This window comes from Xyrauchen texanus, chromosome 2 (assembly GCF_025860055.1).
Source record: "Xyrauchen texanus isolate HMW12.3.18 chromosome 2, RBS_HiC_50CHRs, whole genome shotgun sequence".
Taxonomy (NCBI): Eukaryota; Metazoa; Chordata; class Actinopteri; order Cypriniformes; family Catostomidae; genus Xyrauchen; species Xyrauchen texanus.
Genome location: NC_068277.1, coordinates 29,871,240 through 29,887,330, shown reverse-complemented (window position 1 = coordinate 29,887,330; position 16,091 = coordinate 29,871,240). Strand labels below are relative to the sequence as shown.

The following is a 16,091-nucleotide window of genomic DNA, read 5'->3' as shown; positions in this document are numbered from 1 at the left end:
GCTGAATTGGAGTCGATTCGGCAAAGCACAGGTAGACCTGTTCACTTCTTGGGAATCCTCCCACTCCATCCTCCACTCGGCATAGACGCACTGGCACACAGCTGGCAGTGCAAATATGCTTTCCCCCCAGTGAGCCTACTTGGACAGATCCTGTGCAAGGTCAGGGAGGATGAGGAACAAGTCACCCTTGTGGTGCCGTATTGGCCCACCAAGACTTGATTCTCAGACCACACACTCTTCGCGAAAGCACCTCCCTGGCAAGGACGGACCTTCTTTCTCAGAGATGGGGCACTATCTGGCACCCACACCCAGACCTCTGGAACCTCCACGTCTGGTCCCTGGATGGCACGTGGAAGACTTAAGTGGTCTACCGCCTGCGGTGTTAAACACGATCACTCAGTCCAGGGCTCCTTCTACAAGGCAGCTGTATTCCCTGAAGTGCCGTGTGTTCACTAAGTGGTGTTATTCTCGTAGCGAAGACCCCCAGAGATGCGCAGTTGGGTCAGTGCTTTCCTTCCTGCAGGAGAAGCTTGAAGGGTGGCTGTACCCTTCCCCCCTGAAGGTGTACGTAGTTGCTATAGCAGTGCACCATAACGCAGTTGTGAACCCTCCTTGGCCGTGCCTCTTTCCCTCATGGGACCTCTCCGCGGTCCTGCTGGTCCTTCAGAGAGCCCCATTCAAGCCCCTAGAGTCAGTCGTTTTAAATGCTGTTTCATTAAAGACCGCCCTCCTGACCACGCTCACTTCCATCAAGAGGGTCGGGGAACTGCAAGCGTTCTCTGTAAGCAAAATGTGCCTGGAGTTCGGTCCAGAAGTCTCTCACGTGATTCTGAGACCCCGGCCAGGCTATGTGTCCAAGGTTCCCATGACCCTTTTTTGGGATCAGGTGGTGAGCCTGCAAGTGCTGCCCCGGGAGGAGGCAAACCCAGCCTTATCGTTGCTTTGTCCGGTGCATGCTTTTCTCACCTACTTGGATCGCACACAGAGCTTTAGACGCTCTGAGCAGCACTTTGTCTGCTTTGGTGGACAGTGGAAGGGGAACACTGTCTCCAAACAGAGGCTTTCCCACTGGATCGTGGACGCCATCGCATTGGCCTACCAAACCCATGCCGTGCCCGCCCCTTGCGGGTTTGAGCACACTCTACAAGGAGTGTGGTATCCTTGTGGGCACTGGCCAATGGCACCTCCCTAGCAGACATCTGCCGAGCAGCGGGCTGGGCAACACAGAATACCTTCGCAAGATTTTACAATCTCCATGATGAGCTGGTTTCATCCCATGTTCTTTCAGGTACGAACAAGTGGAGATCGGTAATACGGAACAGCTGGCCAGGTGTATCACTTGCTTATAGCTCCTTTACCCTCCCCTGAGGCAAAAACGTGTGCTTTTACCCCCAGTCGAGTTCACGGAGTCGTGGACTCTGGATATCCTTCCCCCCCTAGCCCTATGGCTCATGAATTTGGCGGAGGAGTTCACAGCCAGACCCATTATGGGTACTAATATGCCCTGAACTGGGATAGGTGCTCCACAGGTGCCGATTACACCGGTAACCACCTGTGATGTATTTTCCATGGTATGGTCTCCCTGTCGGCAGAGCCACATCTCCCTTGGGCAGAGCTCTCTCTGCCCCTAGTCGCTGTGTTTGTAGAGCTCCTCCCCTTTGAGGCAAGACCTACATGACGTCACTACATGACGTCTTTTGTGGCATTGGGGGAGGTTACATGCAGTCTGATGCACCTGCTAATATCATTCAGCAGCTCACTTGCACCTGCATCGATAGTTCATGTAACACGGTTTAGCTGTTGTGGCGTTCTTCTATAGGGACCTCTAGTGTCACTACAGCGACACAACGTAGAGTGAGTGACAGAAGGGGAACATCTCGGTTACTGTTGTAACCTCCGTTCCCTGATGGAGGGAACGAGATGTTGTGTTCCTCTTGCCACAACACTGTACTAGCCGCTGAAATGGCCGGGAGCTGGTCTGGGCTCCTCAGCACAAATCCTGAATGAGAGTGGGCATTTTATACCCATATGTCCGGGGGCATGCAAATTCCACTCTCCAATTCACATTGGCCTTTTCTCAAAGATCTGAGGCGTTTCGGGGCTCTCAAGAGCGTCCCCTAGTGTCAATACATCAACACAATGTCTCGTTCCCTCCATCAGGGAATGTAGGTTATGACAGTAACTGAGAAGTTATGTTTTATGTATGTTTTTATGTATTCTTTTCATACAATGAAAGTAAATGATGACTGAGGCTGTCAGTTCCTAATATCTCTCTTTTTGTGTTCCACGGAAGAAAGAAAGTCATATGGGTTTGGAACACGTGAGGGTAAATGATGATGACAGAATTGTAATTTTTGAGTTAACAACTCCTTTAACTTTATTGAAAAGAATATATGCACAGTGTCAGACATATGAGTTGTATACCTTGGTTCTGTCCACTGTGCGTCTGCATGGTCAATCTGACTCCAGCTGGCAGTTTGTGTTTTAGAAACAGTAAGGTCAATGTATATTCTGGCAAACCGTTTACCAATCAACTTTATCAATCGGCTAAGCAAATTGCTGTTCACGCAGTATATCAACACATGATGGAGAATTTGCGAAGCAACACATTAATTCCCCTCTCCTGATCAAGTAGGTGTACCGACTCCTGAGCACACAGCCTGTGTCAGTGTCCAGGCGGAGAGGGATCCTTAGCCTGTAGGAGCACATGACATGAATGCACATGTGATCTCTCGCCCCCTCAGACACCAGGAGAGGGAGAATGCTCTCTCTCAGCTCCTTTGAAGGTCATGGCACAGAGGGTCCTGCAACCCTGATGGTGTATGTGTCTTGTTGCACTCAACTGAATCTATGACTTCCAAATAAATTATCAAGTTAATGTTATTGACGTTATGCTATTGTTGTGGTGTTCTGTCATAATGGAAAAATGAATTTAGTGTGTCTTATCGCCCCATATTATACTGATATACTGAAGTTGCAAGTAATGTTTTACTAAATATAGGCTTTAAGAATACATCTAAGAAATTGGGACGTGCAAATAATTATATCAGCACATGTCCTTTCTGCCTGCTACTAACCGTTGCCTGCTGAATCAGTCACTGAAGTGCAACATGTCAATTTAACATGGGTAAGTCAGTGCGTTCGCGGGTTGTAGGAATTCCAGCGTGGAGCTGCATGTGTATGTAAAGGGTGTGTGAGGATACTGGCAGCGTTTCATGCAGCTCCAGTGGACACCGAAAGCGGGACCGACTGGTGTGTGTGTATGTGTCACACACACACACACACACACACACACACACACACACACACACACACACACACACACACACACACACACACACACATTTGGACACAACATGGCGATGAGGTGCTGAGAGACACGACGACTCTTCCCGACTGATACAACCATGCTATGTTTGTAGGTATAGGGGGGAACACGCGACAGGGATATACGTGAAATACGCACAAGTAATTAAAACAGGAGATTCTGCGTCGCCCGAATTCCATTAAATGTTATAGCGGTCATATAAAGCACACTCTGCTTTACCCGCTGCTGGAAACCCAAAGCTGTACATGGCGGTGGAGAAAATCTGGTTCTTCTGTCTACTTTATCTGGGTTACTGTGGATTATCCTCGCAAGGTAATTAAAAGCTACAGAAAACATTGAGTATTTTCCCATGCAGCGTCTTTAAAGTTGTCTCTGTTTCTGGTATTTGTATATTTCTTTTTATCTGTTAGGACATGTGAGTAGAGAGGGGCTGGAGGGAGAGAGAGAGAGAGATTGCATATTGCTTGTTGCAGCGTTTTGTCTGCTTTACTTAACCACGTTTTTTATATTTCTTAGGTAGCCTAAAGCCTATACACAAACACAGCTATCTCAACATAGGCTACAACATCCCTCTGAAGTACATGCTTGGTAATATTTGTGGAAATGGTTGTGGGTACAACTTTTTATCACAATAAAGCCAAATGCAAACCTACATTTTGCAAATAATATTATGCGCTCAATTACAGAGCGGTTTGGTCAATTTAAAGTAGTAATAATTATTCATCATAATGGTAATAACAAAATAACTACATGAAGAGTAGACAGTATGCTTGCTCCGAGTGGCAGATATGTAGTGGTGGGCACTAGTTTGGGAGTGTAGGACAGTAAAGTAACCTTTGGAAGATATGAGTGTGGACTTAATTGTCAACCTCAATAACTTCGTGGCGGGGAAACTATTGGGGCTGTTTTGGAACAAGAGCGTTATAGTTTTTCGCGAGACATGTTCAGTAATCAAATATTTTGATTTAGTAGTTATAAAAACAGTGCTTAATGTGTTGCAACCTATTTTTATGATGCCTATAGTTTTGTAAGATAGATTTTTTTTGTTTGTTGACATGATCCATGACCGCTGTTTAATACAGGAGCCTCAGGGAAGAATCAGCGACTTGAATCCGGGGGGAGTCATTCATTCACAGGCGCTTGATGAAAAAGGGCTGGGGAGTGGTCAGGGCGACTTATCCAAACACCTTATTTCCATAACAAAGAAAAGCACTGAAACACATGGGCAACTCCTTGCATCCACCGATGTCCTCGTTTCACCGTTGTCGTTTTTGAGGAAAATCTGGCCATGACAGCGGTCAGAACACAGTCTCATCTTTAACGATTTCAGGCCCAGTGCTACAGCTGATAGGGTAGATGATTTACAGTGGTGCTGGATGTACATGTGATCAATTTCATAAAAAAAGTGTATGCGAAATCTCTGTTCACAACCTGTAGGGTGACTCTTCTAATGTTGTTAAACTAGTTGATTTGTTTATTAAAACATTTCAAACAGGCTACTACTTTTGTACTTACTTTAGAATTGTTACCCAGATACTGTAGCACACGTACAACTCCGAGATGTTTGTTTCAGATTTTTATATCTGGAAAGCATTTAACTTCTGCTAAACGTCTTAAAAAGATCAGATTTACAAACATTGTAAATAATAAACCTCTGAAAGGCATCTGATGAAGGTCTTATAGACATCTGAGACATACTTATTGACATATGTCTTATAGATGTACTGCAGATGAGCAAACAACGTTAAAAATATGTCTTCTAGATATAAACACACAGCAAATAGACGTATGGGTGATGACGTATCCTGTGCTAATTGACAGATCTGCAGCATGAAGCCTTTACCCGTTTCCATTGATCATGGTATACATAATTAGGGGGTTGTACTTGCTTGTTTTGAACGTTGTAAAACGTTTTTATTGAGGAAACCTTTTATTTAAGTAGTTTCTTGCAACTGGGTCTAGTTCTTACATTCATCTTAAATTGCTCATGTAAACTTCAATGTTTTATCATAAAGCATTGCTAATTGTCCTATATTTGTACTATTTTTAAACAACTGCGTATGACCTGCATGCAGATTTCCGTTAGGGCTGCACGATAATGGTGAAAACGATAATCGTGATTAATAATCGTAATTAAAATTTTGAGCAAAATAATCATGATTATCATTTTCACAATTAAAGGTTTCCTTAATTATTCTGTCATTTGAGAACAATTTATATACTGGGCTGTAGGGCTGCATGATTTGGGAAAAAAGTAATATTGCGATTATTGAGGTTAATATTGCGATATGCGATTGCGATATAATAAACAAATGGTATTTTTCAACTCAAACATACAAACTAGCAACAGCAACAACTATAAATGCAGTGTTTTCAAATCAAAATATTTTTACAAAATTAAATAATATCTTGGCATTACTGCAAACTTATTTTCACAATATTACACTTAAATAAAATAGAACAATAAATAAGAACATACGATTTTCAAGAAAATAAGATTGTCCAAACAAACAGGGACATTTAATCAGGATGTAACATATACTTTCTATAAACTCTTTTGAAAAGGAAACTGGATATAAAAGTGTGGTTCACTCAATCAAATCACTGAAACTCTTGTTGTTGTTGTTGTGTGTATATATATATATATATATATATATATATATATATATATATATATATATACACACACACACACACACACACACACACACAACAAGAACAACAACAATATATATAACATATATATTGTTACATGTAGACATGACCACACGTGCTACTCCCTAAACTGAGACTGACTGGTCATCTTTATTAGCGGTGTAGAAAATGGGCAAACAGCTCTCAGAGAGAATGGGCTGTCACGTCCACACATGAACTTATTTATTTAATATAATCGCAGCATTTTGCCGTCATATAATCACACAGGCTGACACCGCGATTGCGATTTGATTAATCATGCAGCACTACTGGGCTGTACAATTTGGACAAAATAATTACTGTTGCAAATGTAGATGTAGATCTACCAATAGAAAGAGTTACTGTAGGATGTTTGCACTTGAGTTATCTTTAAGAGATCTATTTTTTTTAATCATCATTATCATTACATTATTATTATATTGCAATATACAATAGTAATACTTATAAACAATTGAGTTGGTCAGTGGTGAACATCTGAAGAGAGCATGAAGTATCAGTTGAGTTAAAAACAGACTTTGATTGAGCTTGTGATTTAGCATTAATCATCATCTTTGATCATCTGTAGCACAGCCTATAATGAAAATGATTTGCAACTTTACTTGGCTGATAATTTGATAATTTCTACTTGCTAGCTCATTAATATTGCAGATGCTTATGCTTAATTAACTGAGAGGCAGAAACTGTAAATTATTCCCATGTAAATTATTCTTGGTTGGCTGGTAAAGGAAATAGCCTAACACTGAAGTTTGTTTTTGCTCTCATGTCACAATATTTAGGATGTGGATGCTCAGTCCAGCTCCTGGAAATCTTACCAAAATTGTAGTCTCATTTCTTACTAAAAACACCTGAACCAGCTTTTTGGGTGTAATAAACTTGCCTGAAATGTAGCTATTAGATCTGCTGGAGCAGGACAGAATGCCTCTGATTTAACATAACATAAGAGCTCATTAGCAAAACTCAGAGACTTGTCTATTGGGAATAAACTGTAATGTGGAGAAATGCTGACTTTTGAAAGGTGTCACTACAATAGATGCTACAAATACATGACTGGGAGAAGGATGGGTGGTATAGGGTCAGTACTTCCCTTGTCAGAATGAGTTCAAGGTTATTGGTTATTCAGGTTGATCTTTCCAGAGACTTCGAAAGTCACAAGCAAAGCATCCATATTCCCTCACTGCAACTTGTAGCTCTTGTCAGCCAAACTTTGTACCCAAATTTTCACTTTAGAAAATGACAAACCCCTCTTCTGAGTAAAGTGGGCTTCCCTTAGGCTGTGCCAGGTTTCCTGAGAGAATAAGGAATGTTGTTGTTGTGTGTGTGTGTGTGTGTGTGTGTGTGTGTGGGAACTCAGAATGGTAATTGATGCTGGTGAGTCATGTGGGTGATTTGGGGTCTCTCTCTCACTCTCTTCAGATCCATAAATAGAGCTCTTGCTTTGCCATGATACTTTTATGAAAAATCAATTGATATCAATATCAATTTATGAAATAAAATCATAATGAATCATTGGAAACCTTATAAACAAGTAGAATACAATCAAATTTGTTTCAGTTGTATTAGGAATTCAAGAATATCAGAACTTTTTCAAAATGAACATTTAACATTTAAAGCTAAAATATTTTTGTATGTGTGAAGTGAATTTATAATGTACAGTAAATAATGGAAAAAAAATCCCTTTGAAATCTGAAATGTAAAAAAAAAAAATATTGTTTAAATGAGGAAAATAAAACTAAAGCTGTTACCTCTGAGATTAACGATGATGGTTAAATGGTCCTTGAATAAATTCCAGTAGAGTTTAGAGAGATACAACTAATGAATTGTTATGATTAATTGGGCATTATACAAGAGTTGTGTGTGTGGTTTGAAACATAGTTAGATACATAAGCAATATTAGGCAAATAATGAATTTTAATTATAGACTACAAACAAATTGTAACCCAGAGATAAACACAAAAGGTAAGAAGGAAATACACAATTTTAAAATGTTAAATTTGTGTTTAAAATTCAAGGGAAGGTGTAGGACACATCTTAAAATAATTATTCACCCGAAAATGATCTCATTTGCTCACCCTCATGCCATCCCATATGTGTATGACTTTCTTTCTTCTGCTGAACACAAACAAAAGATTTTTAGACGAATGTCTCAACTCTGTAGGTCCATACAATGCAAGTGAATGGTGACCAAAATATTGAAGCTTCAAAAGCACATAAAGGCAGCATAACTGACTCCAGTGGTTAAATCCACTTCTTCAGAAGAAATATGACAAATGTGGTTGAGAAAAAGATATTTTTTGCTACCAATCTCCATTTTCAATTTAACATTCTTATTTTGTTATTGGCAATTTGCATTCATTGTGCATATCACCACCTACTGGGCAGGGAGGAAAATGTATAGTAAAAAATGACCTGATCTGTTTCTCACCCAACCCTATCATATTGCTTTGGAAGATATGGATTTAACCACTGTAGTCTTATGGATAACTTCACATTGTATGGACCTACAAAACTGAAGTTGTCTTCTAAAAATCTTAATTTGTGTTCAGCAGAAGAATTAAAGTCTTACACATAAGGGATGGCATGAGGGTGAGTAAACATGGCCTCACAGGCACTCGAACTGTGAGGCTCCGCAATGTGTTGATCAGTTTTTCATCACTGCAGAGCGGCATGTCTCACAGAAAGGAAAGGGGTGAAAAAAGGTATATAGTCTTTGGATAAGCACCCTGACCACTCCCCACCCCCTTTTTCCCTCCAGCGCCTGTGAATGAATGATTCCCCTGGATACAAGTACCTTATTCTTTTGTGCTCCATAGCATTTATTTTCAGCCTCATCATTAGATCTGCTGTGTAATCTTTCTTTGGTACTGCTGCAGCACTTCTGCCATTACCTCCATTAAGCATCCCTTCATGACCTAATTTTCCCTCTTCTTTAAAAAGTCTTAATATGGTTTAATTCCCCAAAGAGGGATTTTCAATAATTACACAAACTGTAGACTGAAGAGAATGTCTTTGAAATCACTATATCTATAGTAACATTCATTAGTAGCATTATATATAGTGACATTCATACCCGATTCCACTGTTTTTGGTCTTTTATACTTCAAAGATATTTTCAACATTGTAACAGATCAAGGTGGGCAAGGAGGGGGGCGGTAACTGGCTGATCAGTCAAAATAAAGGTTTAATGGTAAAACTCAACTAAAAACAATATAAAACAAATATGGACACACACATGCAGCGTGGCCGCGTGCATCTCTCTCTCGAACTGGAGTCTCTGACTCCCCTTTATCTCGCTCTCCAGCTAATTCAGCGCCGGCCATGTACCCTCACGGCCCGTCCACGGCCTCCTCCTCGTCACAAAAGTGTAGAATTAATAACCAAATATTCAGAGTGGTCAAAATGGGTGGCATATATTAGCTTTTTTTTAATAAATGTTTTTATTGGTTAACTTACTATACATATAAAGTTTCTTATTTTTTTTCAAAGAATTATTAAGGCGAGGGCAGTTCCTGATACATCAAACCCCATTTCGGACTAAATGGTTCTGAGCACTGCGAGTAATGGTTCCAGTAGCAATTTTTTTGGGGGGAAAAAAATGTATGTGCTGGATTTGCTTAAAAATATAATGCATCATTTTTACATCCCACTTTTTAAGAAAATTCCACTTGGAATTTTAAGCAATGTTACCTAAAAAACGTAGCTGATATGGCCAAATTAACGAGCTTACATTCAAAATGTTTACTTAAAATACTGTGCCATACTCATACAGAGTAAAAGGTAAAGTGATGTTTAAAGGGATAGTTCACCCAAAAACAAAATTCTCTCATATACTTACCACCATGCCATCCCAGATGTGTAGGACTTTCTTATGCTGAACAAAAACAACGTTTTTTAGAAGAATATCTCAGCTCTGTTGGTACATTCAATGCAAGTGACTGGTGGTCAAAAAGCACATTATGGTGGTATTAAGTAATCCATATGGCTCCAGTGGTTGAATCCATGTCTTCAGAAGTGATATGATAAGTGTGGTTGAGAAACAGATCAATATTTAAGTACTTTTTTTTTACTATCAATCTCCACTTACACTTTCATATTTGTCTTCTCTTGTTTTTGGGGATTCACATTCTTTGTGCATTTCACCACCTACTGGGCAGGGAGGAAAATTCATATTAAAAATGACTTACATTTTTATCTGTTTCTCACCCACACCTTTAATTTCGCTTCTGAAGACATAGATTAAAAAAACTGGAGTCGTGTTCATATCTTTACTACTACCTTTATGTGCTTTTTGTACTTTCAAAGTTCTGATCACCATTCACTTGCATTGTGAGGACCAACATAGCTGAAATATTCTTCTAATAATCTTAGTTTTTAATCTGGGATGGCATGAGGGTGAGTAAATTATGAGAGAATTTTCATTTGAAGCACTCAGCTATTCAACCACTGTACCAAATGCATACATTTATATGAATGTCAGTGGATATGTTTAAATGGTGCTATATAAATATGAATAATGTCATCCAAATGTGTTTCCTAACTTTTTTTTTTGCCTTGGAAAACTTGATGACTCTTCTTTAAGTTATAGCTGCAGCAAACCCGGCTACATATTGCAATCATATTATGCTTATAATGTGACTCTTTTTTACAAACCAGCTTACATGTTGATATCAGGGTGTCTCCTTGAGGCAAACCAAAAATTATATTTCTCTAATCATTTAAGCAGTCTTATGCCATGTCAAACTCATTTGGCTTTCTTCAGGGGAACAGAAACAAAGATTTTTGAAGGATATATGATGTGTGTTTGTCCTTATAATGTCAGTGAGGTTAAAATCTTTCAAGCTCCATAAAGGCAGCATCAATGTAATCCATATGACTTGAGTGAAATGTTGGTTTGTGTTCCACAGAAGACAGAAATTCATATGAGTTTGAGAAGTCATAAGGGGTGAGAAGGCCAAATGACAAGAGAAATAGCATTTTTGGTGAACTACTAAAATAATTTCATTAAGCTGAAAAGTGAACATAAACCAACACTCAGCTAATGTAAGCTGGTTTCCCTTTAAGACGAAGGGGTTCAATGAGACATTTGCATGGAAAATGTAGAAAAGCGATTTACTGTTGCCTGCTGAGTTTCTGTCGCGTGAGTGAGACCTGAGAAGCAGTTGAAGATTAACTGTCTCTCCGGTGAAAAATCTGTGTGAATTCTCTGCCACTGCCCGACAATGAGAAAGCACAGTATTTTCCCATGAGAAAAGTATGGTGTAAGCGCCACATACAGAATATGAATTATTGTCATTGATAAGCTCAAAGTCGTTTAAGGCAAGCGGCAATCACAACTGTGAAACTCATTACAGAGACCGAAATTTATGCTTCTCATGATATTGATGTATTTATTCATGTCGTCTCAAACACTAACTGAATGCTAAAACTGTAGATGCAATTGATGAAGCTTAGCTGAATATAAACCAACACTCGGAAAATGTTAGCTTGTTTCAAGATGTACAATTTGAAGTTTGCAAGAAACATTTTAAATTTGTGTAAATGCAATTAACTTACTTGAATTACCCGTTGTTTGTTGAGTTTGAGGAGATGTAGTTGAAGGCCCTGAGCAGCGGTTGAAGATGAAGAGTAATGTGCGGGCTCCTTTGTGTTTGTTCGACTGTGAAAATTTACTAAATCTAATTAGCCTCATGCAAACAAACGTTTAATATACTGTCAATTTGCAAATGAAAAGTAATGTAAATTAACAATTTTTTTAAGCGAATAGAAACTTGAATACACAGAAAATTGATAGCAACAACAAACAAACAAAAACCTCTACTGATTTCACACTATGTTTAAAGTAAGTTACCTTTGAACTTTTTGGCAAACACTTTGTGTTGTCCACCACGAGCACTCCTCATCCTAAATGGCAGCCAGCCCCAAATATGCTTGCTTAGAATTCAATTACATTCTGCATCATGTGGATTCCCAAGGAATCGTAAAAATTGTGTCTGGGTTTACTAAACTTCAGATTATTGTCACTTCACTCAAAATAATTAGCAAAGTTTCTTTATTATTACGAGTATAGCATAAGCTCAATATCTTGTGTCACACATATAGCATATAATTAAGGAACGTTGACAGCATTGCCTTTTCAATAAAATCAGTTTATTATTAATTTATTTGCTGAAGCAAGGAATATTTTTTTTCAGTGTATGATTACAAACTGTTCCCCGCACGGATTTCTCAACATGGATAGTTAAACGAACTCAGGACAGAGAACCGAGCTGGTGGAATGACTGTTGTGACGATGTGGCAACTCACTTGCGCAGTGAGTCAATTTTAATCCGGATTTCGCAGCATCACACTGAAAAAATAAACTAACGTTCCAACAAGCCAGGATCAGTACAGAAAAACAACCATTCCGCCCAGTGGTGGAAAAGGGCCTTCTGTTGTTTGCCTGTCCTACTCTGAAATAAGCAGCAGAACTCAGTCAGAACAAATATTATGTATGCATTCATCTAATTTATTAAATCATACAATGAACTTTTGAGTTAATCTTCATGCTAAACATTATCAGCATTTCTGTCTAGCTTCTGTTGTCTCGACTCATGAAAGTCATAAAGTCTTTCCCCTTATGGGTTTTCTGTTTTGCTGTCTATTTAAGGTGCTGGTTGAGGGGTGGTTTTTGATGTATCTCAGTCTTTGTTCTTTTCAGGCTTTGAGATTTTGGAATGTGGCACTGCCAACTATGAGAGCATATCTACATTTGAATATTACACATAAAGGTGCCGTGGGCACAGTATCGTCTCTAAAATTCAAAGGACCTTTGACAACATTTTGTGGGTTGGCCACCCTTACCCTGGGCCCTATGAGAAGAGTAGACCATAGAGGACCTGAGTGAGATCCCCTCATTACAGAGCTCAGGACAACGTCCACAGTTGTCCCCCTGATTTCAACCCTGCGTGGGTACAGTATAAAAGTACCAACCTTGTGAGAGTGACATTCTGCTTTATAATTGTTGACTCTATTTGGGGTTTGGATATTTGTGGTTATATTAAAACAAAAACAAGCCTCTAGTTATTTCACATTTGCTGGGCCATTGCTGGTCAGTGGTATGGTCAATCATGAGTTGAGTATGGGTTGTACAAGGAAGTTATACATTATCCTACTTCCTGTCAGTCTTTTCAAAGGTCTGCCACAGATTGTTAACCCTAGGAAAGGTTAACAGATTCCTTCTCTTTAATATACTGAATGTTTTAATTTTGTATGCATATACAAGCAGATATAAACCATGTAAAACCAATTATATAACAACTCTTGTTTATGTTTGATAATGCACATATTATACATGTATAAATGTTTGATAACTTCTTGGCCATCTGCAGTATGTTGATAGGTATGCAAAGCAGAACACAGAGTGCTTAGTTCTCTTTGTTCTGTGTTGCAATGCCTATTTGAGTTCAATTTTTGTACACATGGACTTCAGGGATACTGTGACCTGGATAACAGCTGTAAAAATCTATCAGCATGTTGCTTGACCAAAAACTGAACCTCAGAAGGGTCAAAGGGAGATGAAAAGATGAACAAAGGGAGGAATGATGGACGAAAGTTATACATTTGTGCTCTCAGACGATTCATTTCTTTTATTGCAATTTATTGCATAATTTTTCGTAGTTAATCGCAATTAATCGCAGATTTTCATATGCTATCCACATTGCTACAGCAGTCGTGAAGTCGCATTCATGATTCACGTCAGGGTGTCAACGCCAGTATTGAGTGCCACTTTTGATTCCACATGAAAAGCGCTTTCAAACAAAACGTCTCAATCTGCATTTTGGGGACAGGCAATACTTCTGTGGTAATTAAAATGCACATTACTTAGACTGAAAAATACTTAATTTCTGTTACAAGCTCCATCTAGGCTTATTTTGTACAACAAATAACGTTGAGAGCTCCTTTCCCCTTCACTTTATCATTAAACAGTGAATCATTACTGCATGTGTTTGTGGTGTGTGTGTCAGTGTAATGTCTCTGATCGGACACGTTGCAAAGGTTCCGCCATTCCGACCAGTGTTCTTACTGTATTAATGGTAAATGTGTTAATCACATAAAATGTATCCGTTAAACTTTTTTTATTAATCGCATGGGTCAACGCGTTAATTTTGACACCTTTATTATTAATAATTAGAAATGGTTTTAACCATTTAACAACTTTAAAAATTTTCAATGTTTTTCTTGTCTGTCAAACATACACTTTTAGAATACGAATGCAGGGCAGACTTTAGCATAAGCATATAAATGCATGTTTTTAGCAGAGTTGTGATACGTATGGTGCACACTACGCTGTCAAACAGTAATGCATTCCCTGCACTATTTGTTGATAATTTACTTGTTTGCTTACATACAAACTGACAAGAACATTCAAGCCTTGCCAAGGGCCTCTTAGCAAAGAGCCTAGAGAATATTTTTACCATAAAGTAAAATTTTTATTATTAATCTTTTCCATTCATAATTGTATTTGCTTTTATTAGACAACTGAATCCTAATTAAGTTAATTTGGTGCATATGTAATGGATGTTTGAAGAACCCTCTGATCTATGATCTATGACTGCTGGCTCTGTCTCTACGAGAGCTCTACTCTTATGTATATACATTACAACAACAGAAGAAAACAGAACAGTTTCAAAGCCATGTGTAATTTACAGCGATTCACTGTAGGCCTATGTTTTCCTGGTACCAAATGGTACCAAAAACAAAAAAACATCCAGTGAGTGGCAGTTCTGTGGGTAGTAATGCCTTGTTGATGAGAGAGTTCAACAGAGAATGACCAGACTGGTTTGAACTGACAAAATCAACAGTAACTCAGATAACTGCTCTGTACAATTGTGGTGAGAAGAATAACATCTCAGAATGCTATTCTGAGATGTGGGTTGACGCTGTTTTGGCGGCACAAGGGGGACCTACACAATATTAGGCAGGTGGTTTTAATGTTGTGGCTCATCTGTGTCTATATTGTATTATAACATGTTGCTTGTTGTCTGTGTCCATGCAAAAAAGAAAGCAGAGAATGTCCAGGGTATAATTTGATTTCGTTGAGTGATCGTTTGAGAAAACATGTTAGTGGGTGCGTTTTTTATTGTGGCGCGTTAATGTATGCATTGGTAAGTGTATGTGTGAAGCAGGGTCTATTCCTCATGACACTGGTTGGGTAAACAGTCATATAATCGCATTCCTTCCATTCCGTGCTGCTGTCCACTTGGTCATATGACCAGACAAGAGGGCTCAAAGTGGGGTGGGCAGGCATGCCTCAGAAAGGGGAGCAGTGTATCACTAAGGAAGAGTCAGATTGTGGGCATAGGCATGCACCCACATCCAAACCACTTGCAAGGTTTTTTTTTTTGTCAGAGCAGGAGTTTGAAACATGTCAGATACTGACTATAATACAATTCTCTACTTTGAAACAGGGTGTGAAGATAATTAATAAAAGCAGATCCATAAAAGGTTTATAACCTTGCCGTTTCACCAGGTGTTTGGCTTTCAGTACTTTAAAGCTTGGCAAAGTCTGCCTGTCTCAGCTCTTGTGTTTTTTCCTGAATCACCTCTTTAAGGTTTGTCTTTCTAAAAGACTGCAGTAATTACATTGACAAAACAGAAAAAAGCTATTAATTCACAGAGGTGAAAGGCTGATCGTAAATATAAGAAAGACACCAACTGGGCTATTTAAAACCTTGTTTTTACCATATATTAGTTATTGTTGTGTTGATATGTCTGAAAACAGCCATTAGCCTGACCTGTTGCAGGATTGAGCCATCTCGGGGCCCTACTAAAGTGTTCTGGACTGTGACAACATCTATTAAATTATTACATTTAATGAGGCTCAATTCTATTTCCTTATTGTCACATTATGTCTTATAATATGCCCTTGTCCTACCTGTCTCATGCCGTTCTGCTTTTGATCTAGCTGCACTGCTTTTGCCTCAGCAAAATTCCCAAAACTGAATATGCAGAGACTGATATCATCAAAACATATCATGTTAAAAACTTTCTGTGTGTGTGTGGCTTACAGATAAAGGGGTGGAGTTGGAGCTGA

General features: G+C 39.1%; 1 protein-coding gene across 2 annotated transcripts in view; it reads left to right on the top strand.

The window, feature by feature from the left end:
* Positions 1-3,361: 3,361 nt before the first annotated feature.
* igdcc4 (immunoglobulin superfamily, DCC subclass, member 4) overlaps positions 3,362-16,091 on the top strand; it is a 112,251-nt gene continuing 99,521 nt past the window's right edge. For both annotated transcript variants that reach the window (XM_052150505.1, XM_052150498.1), the window contains exon 1: positions 3,362-3,640. In XM_052150505.1, the coding sequence (XP_052006465.1) occupies positions 3,574-3,640 (67 nt within the window). In that variant the 5' untranslated portion in view covers positions 3,362-3,573. The remainder of the gene's footprint in view (positions 3,641-16,091) is intronic.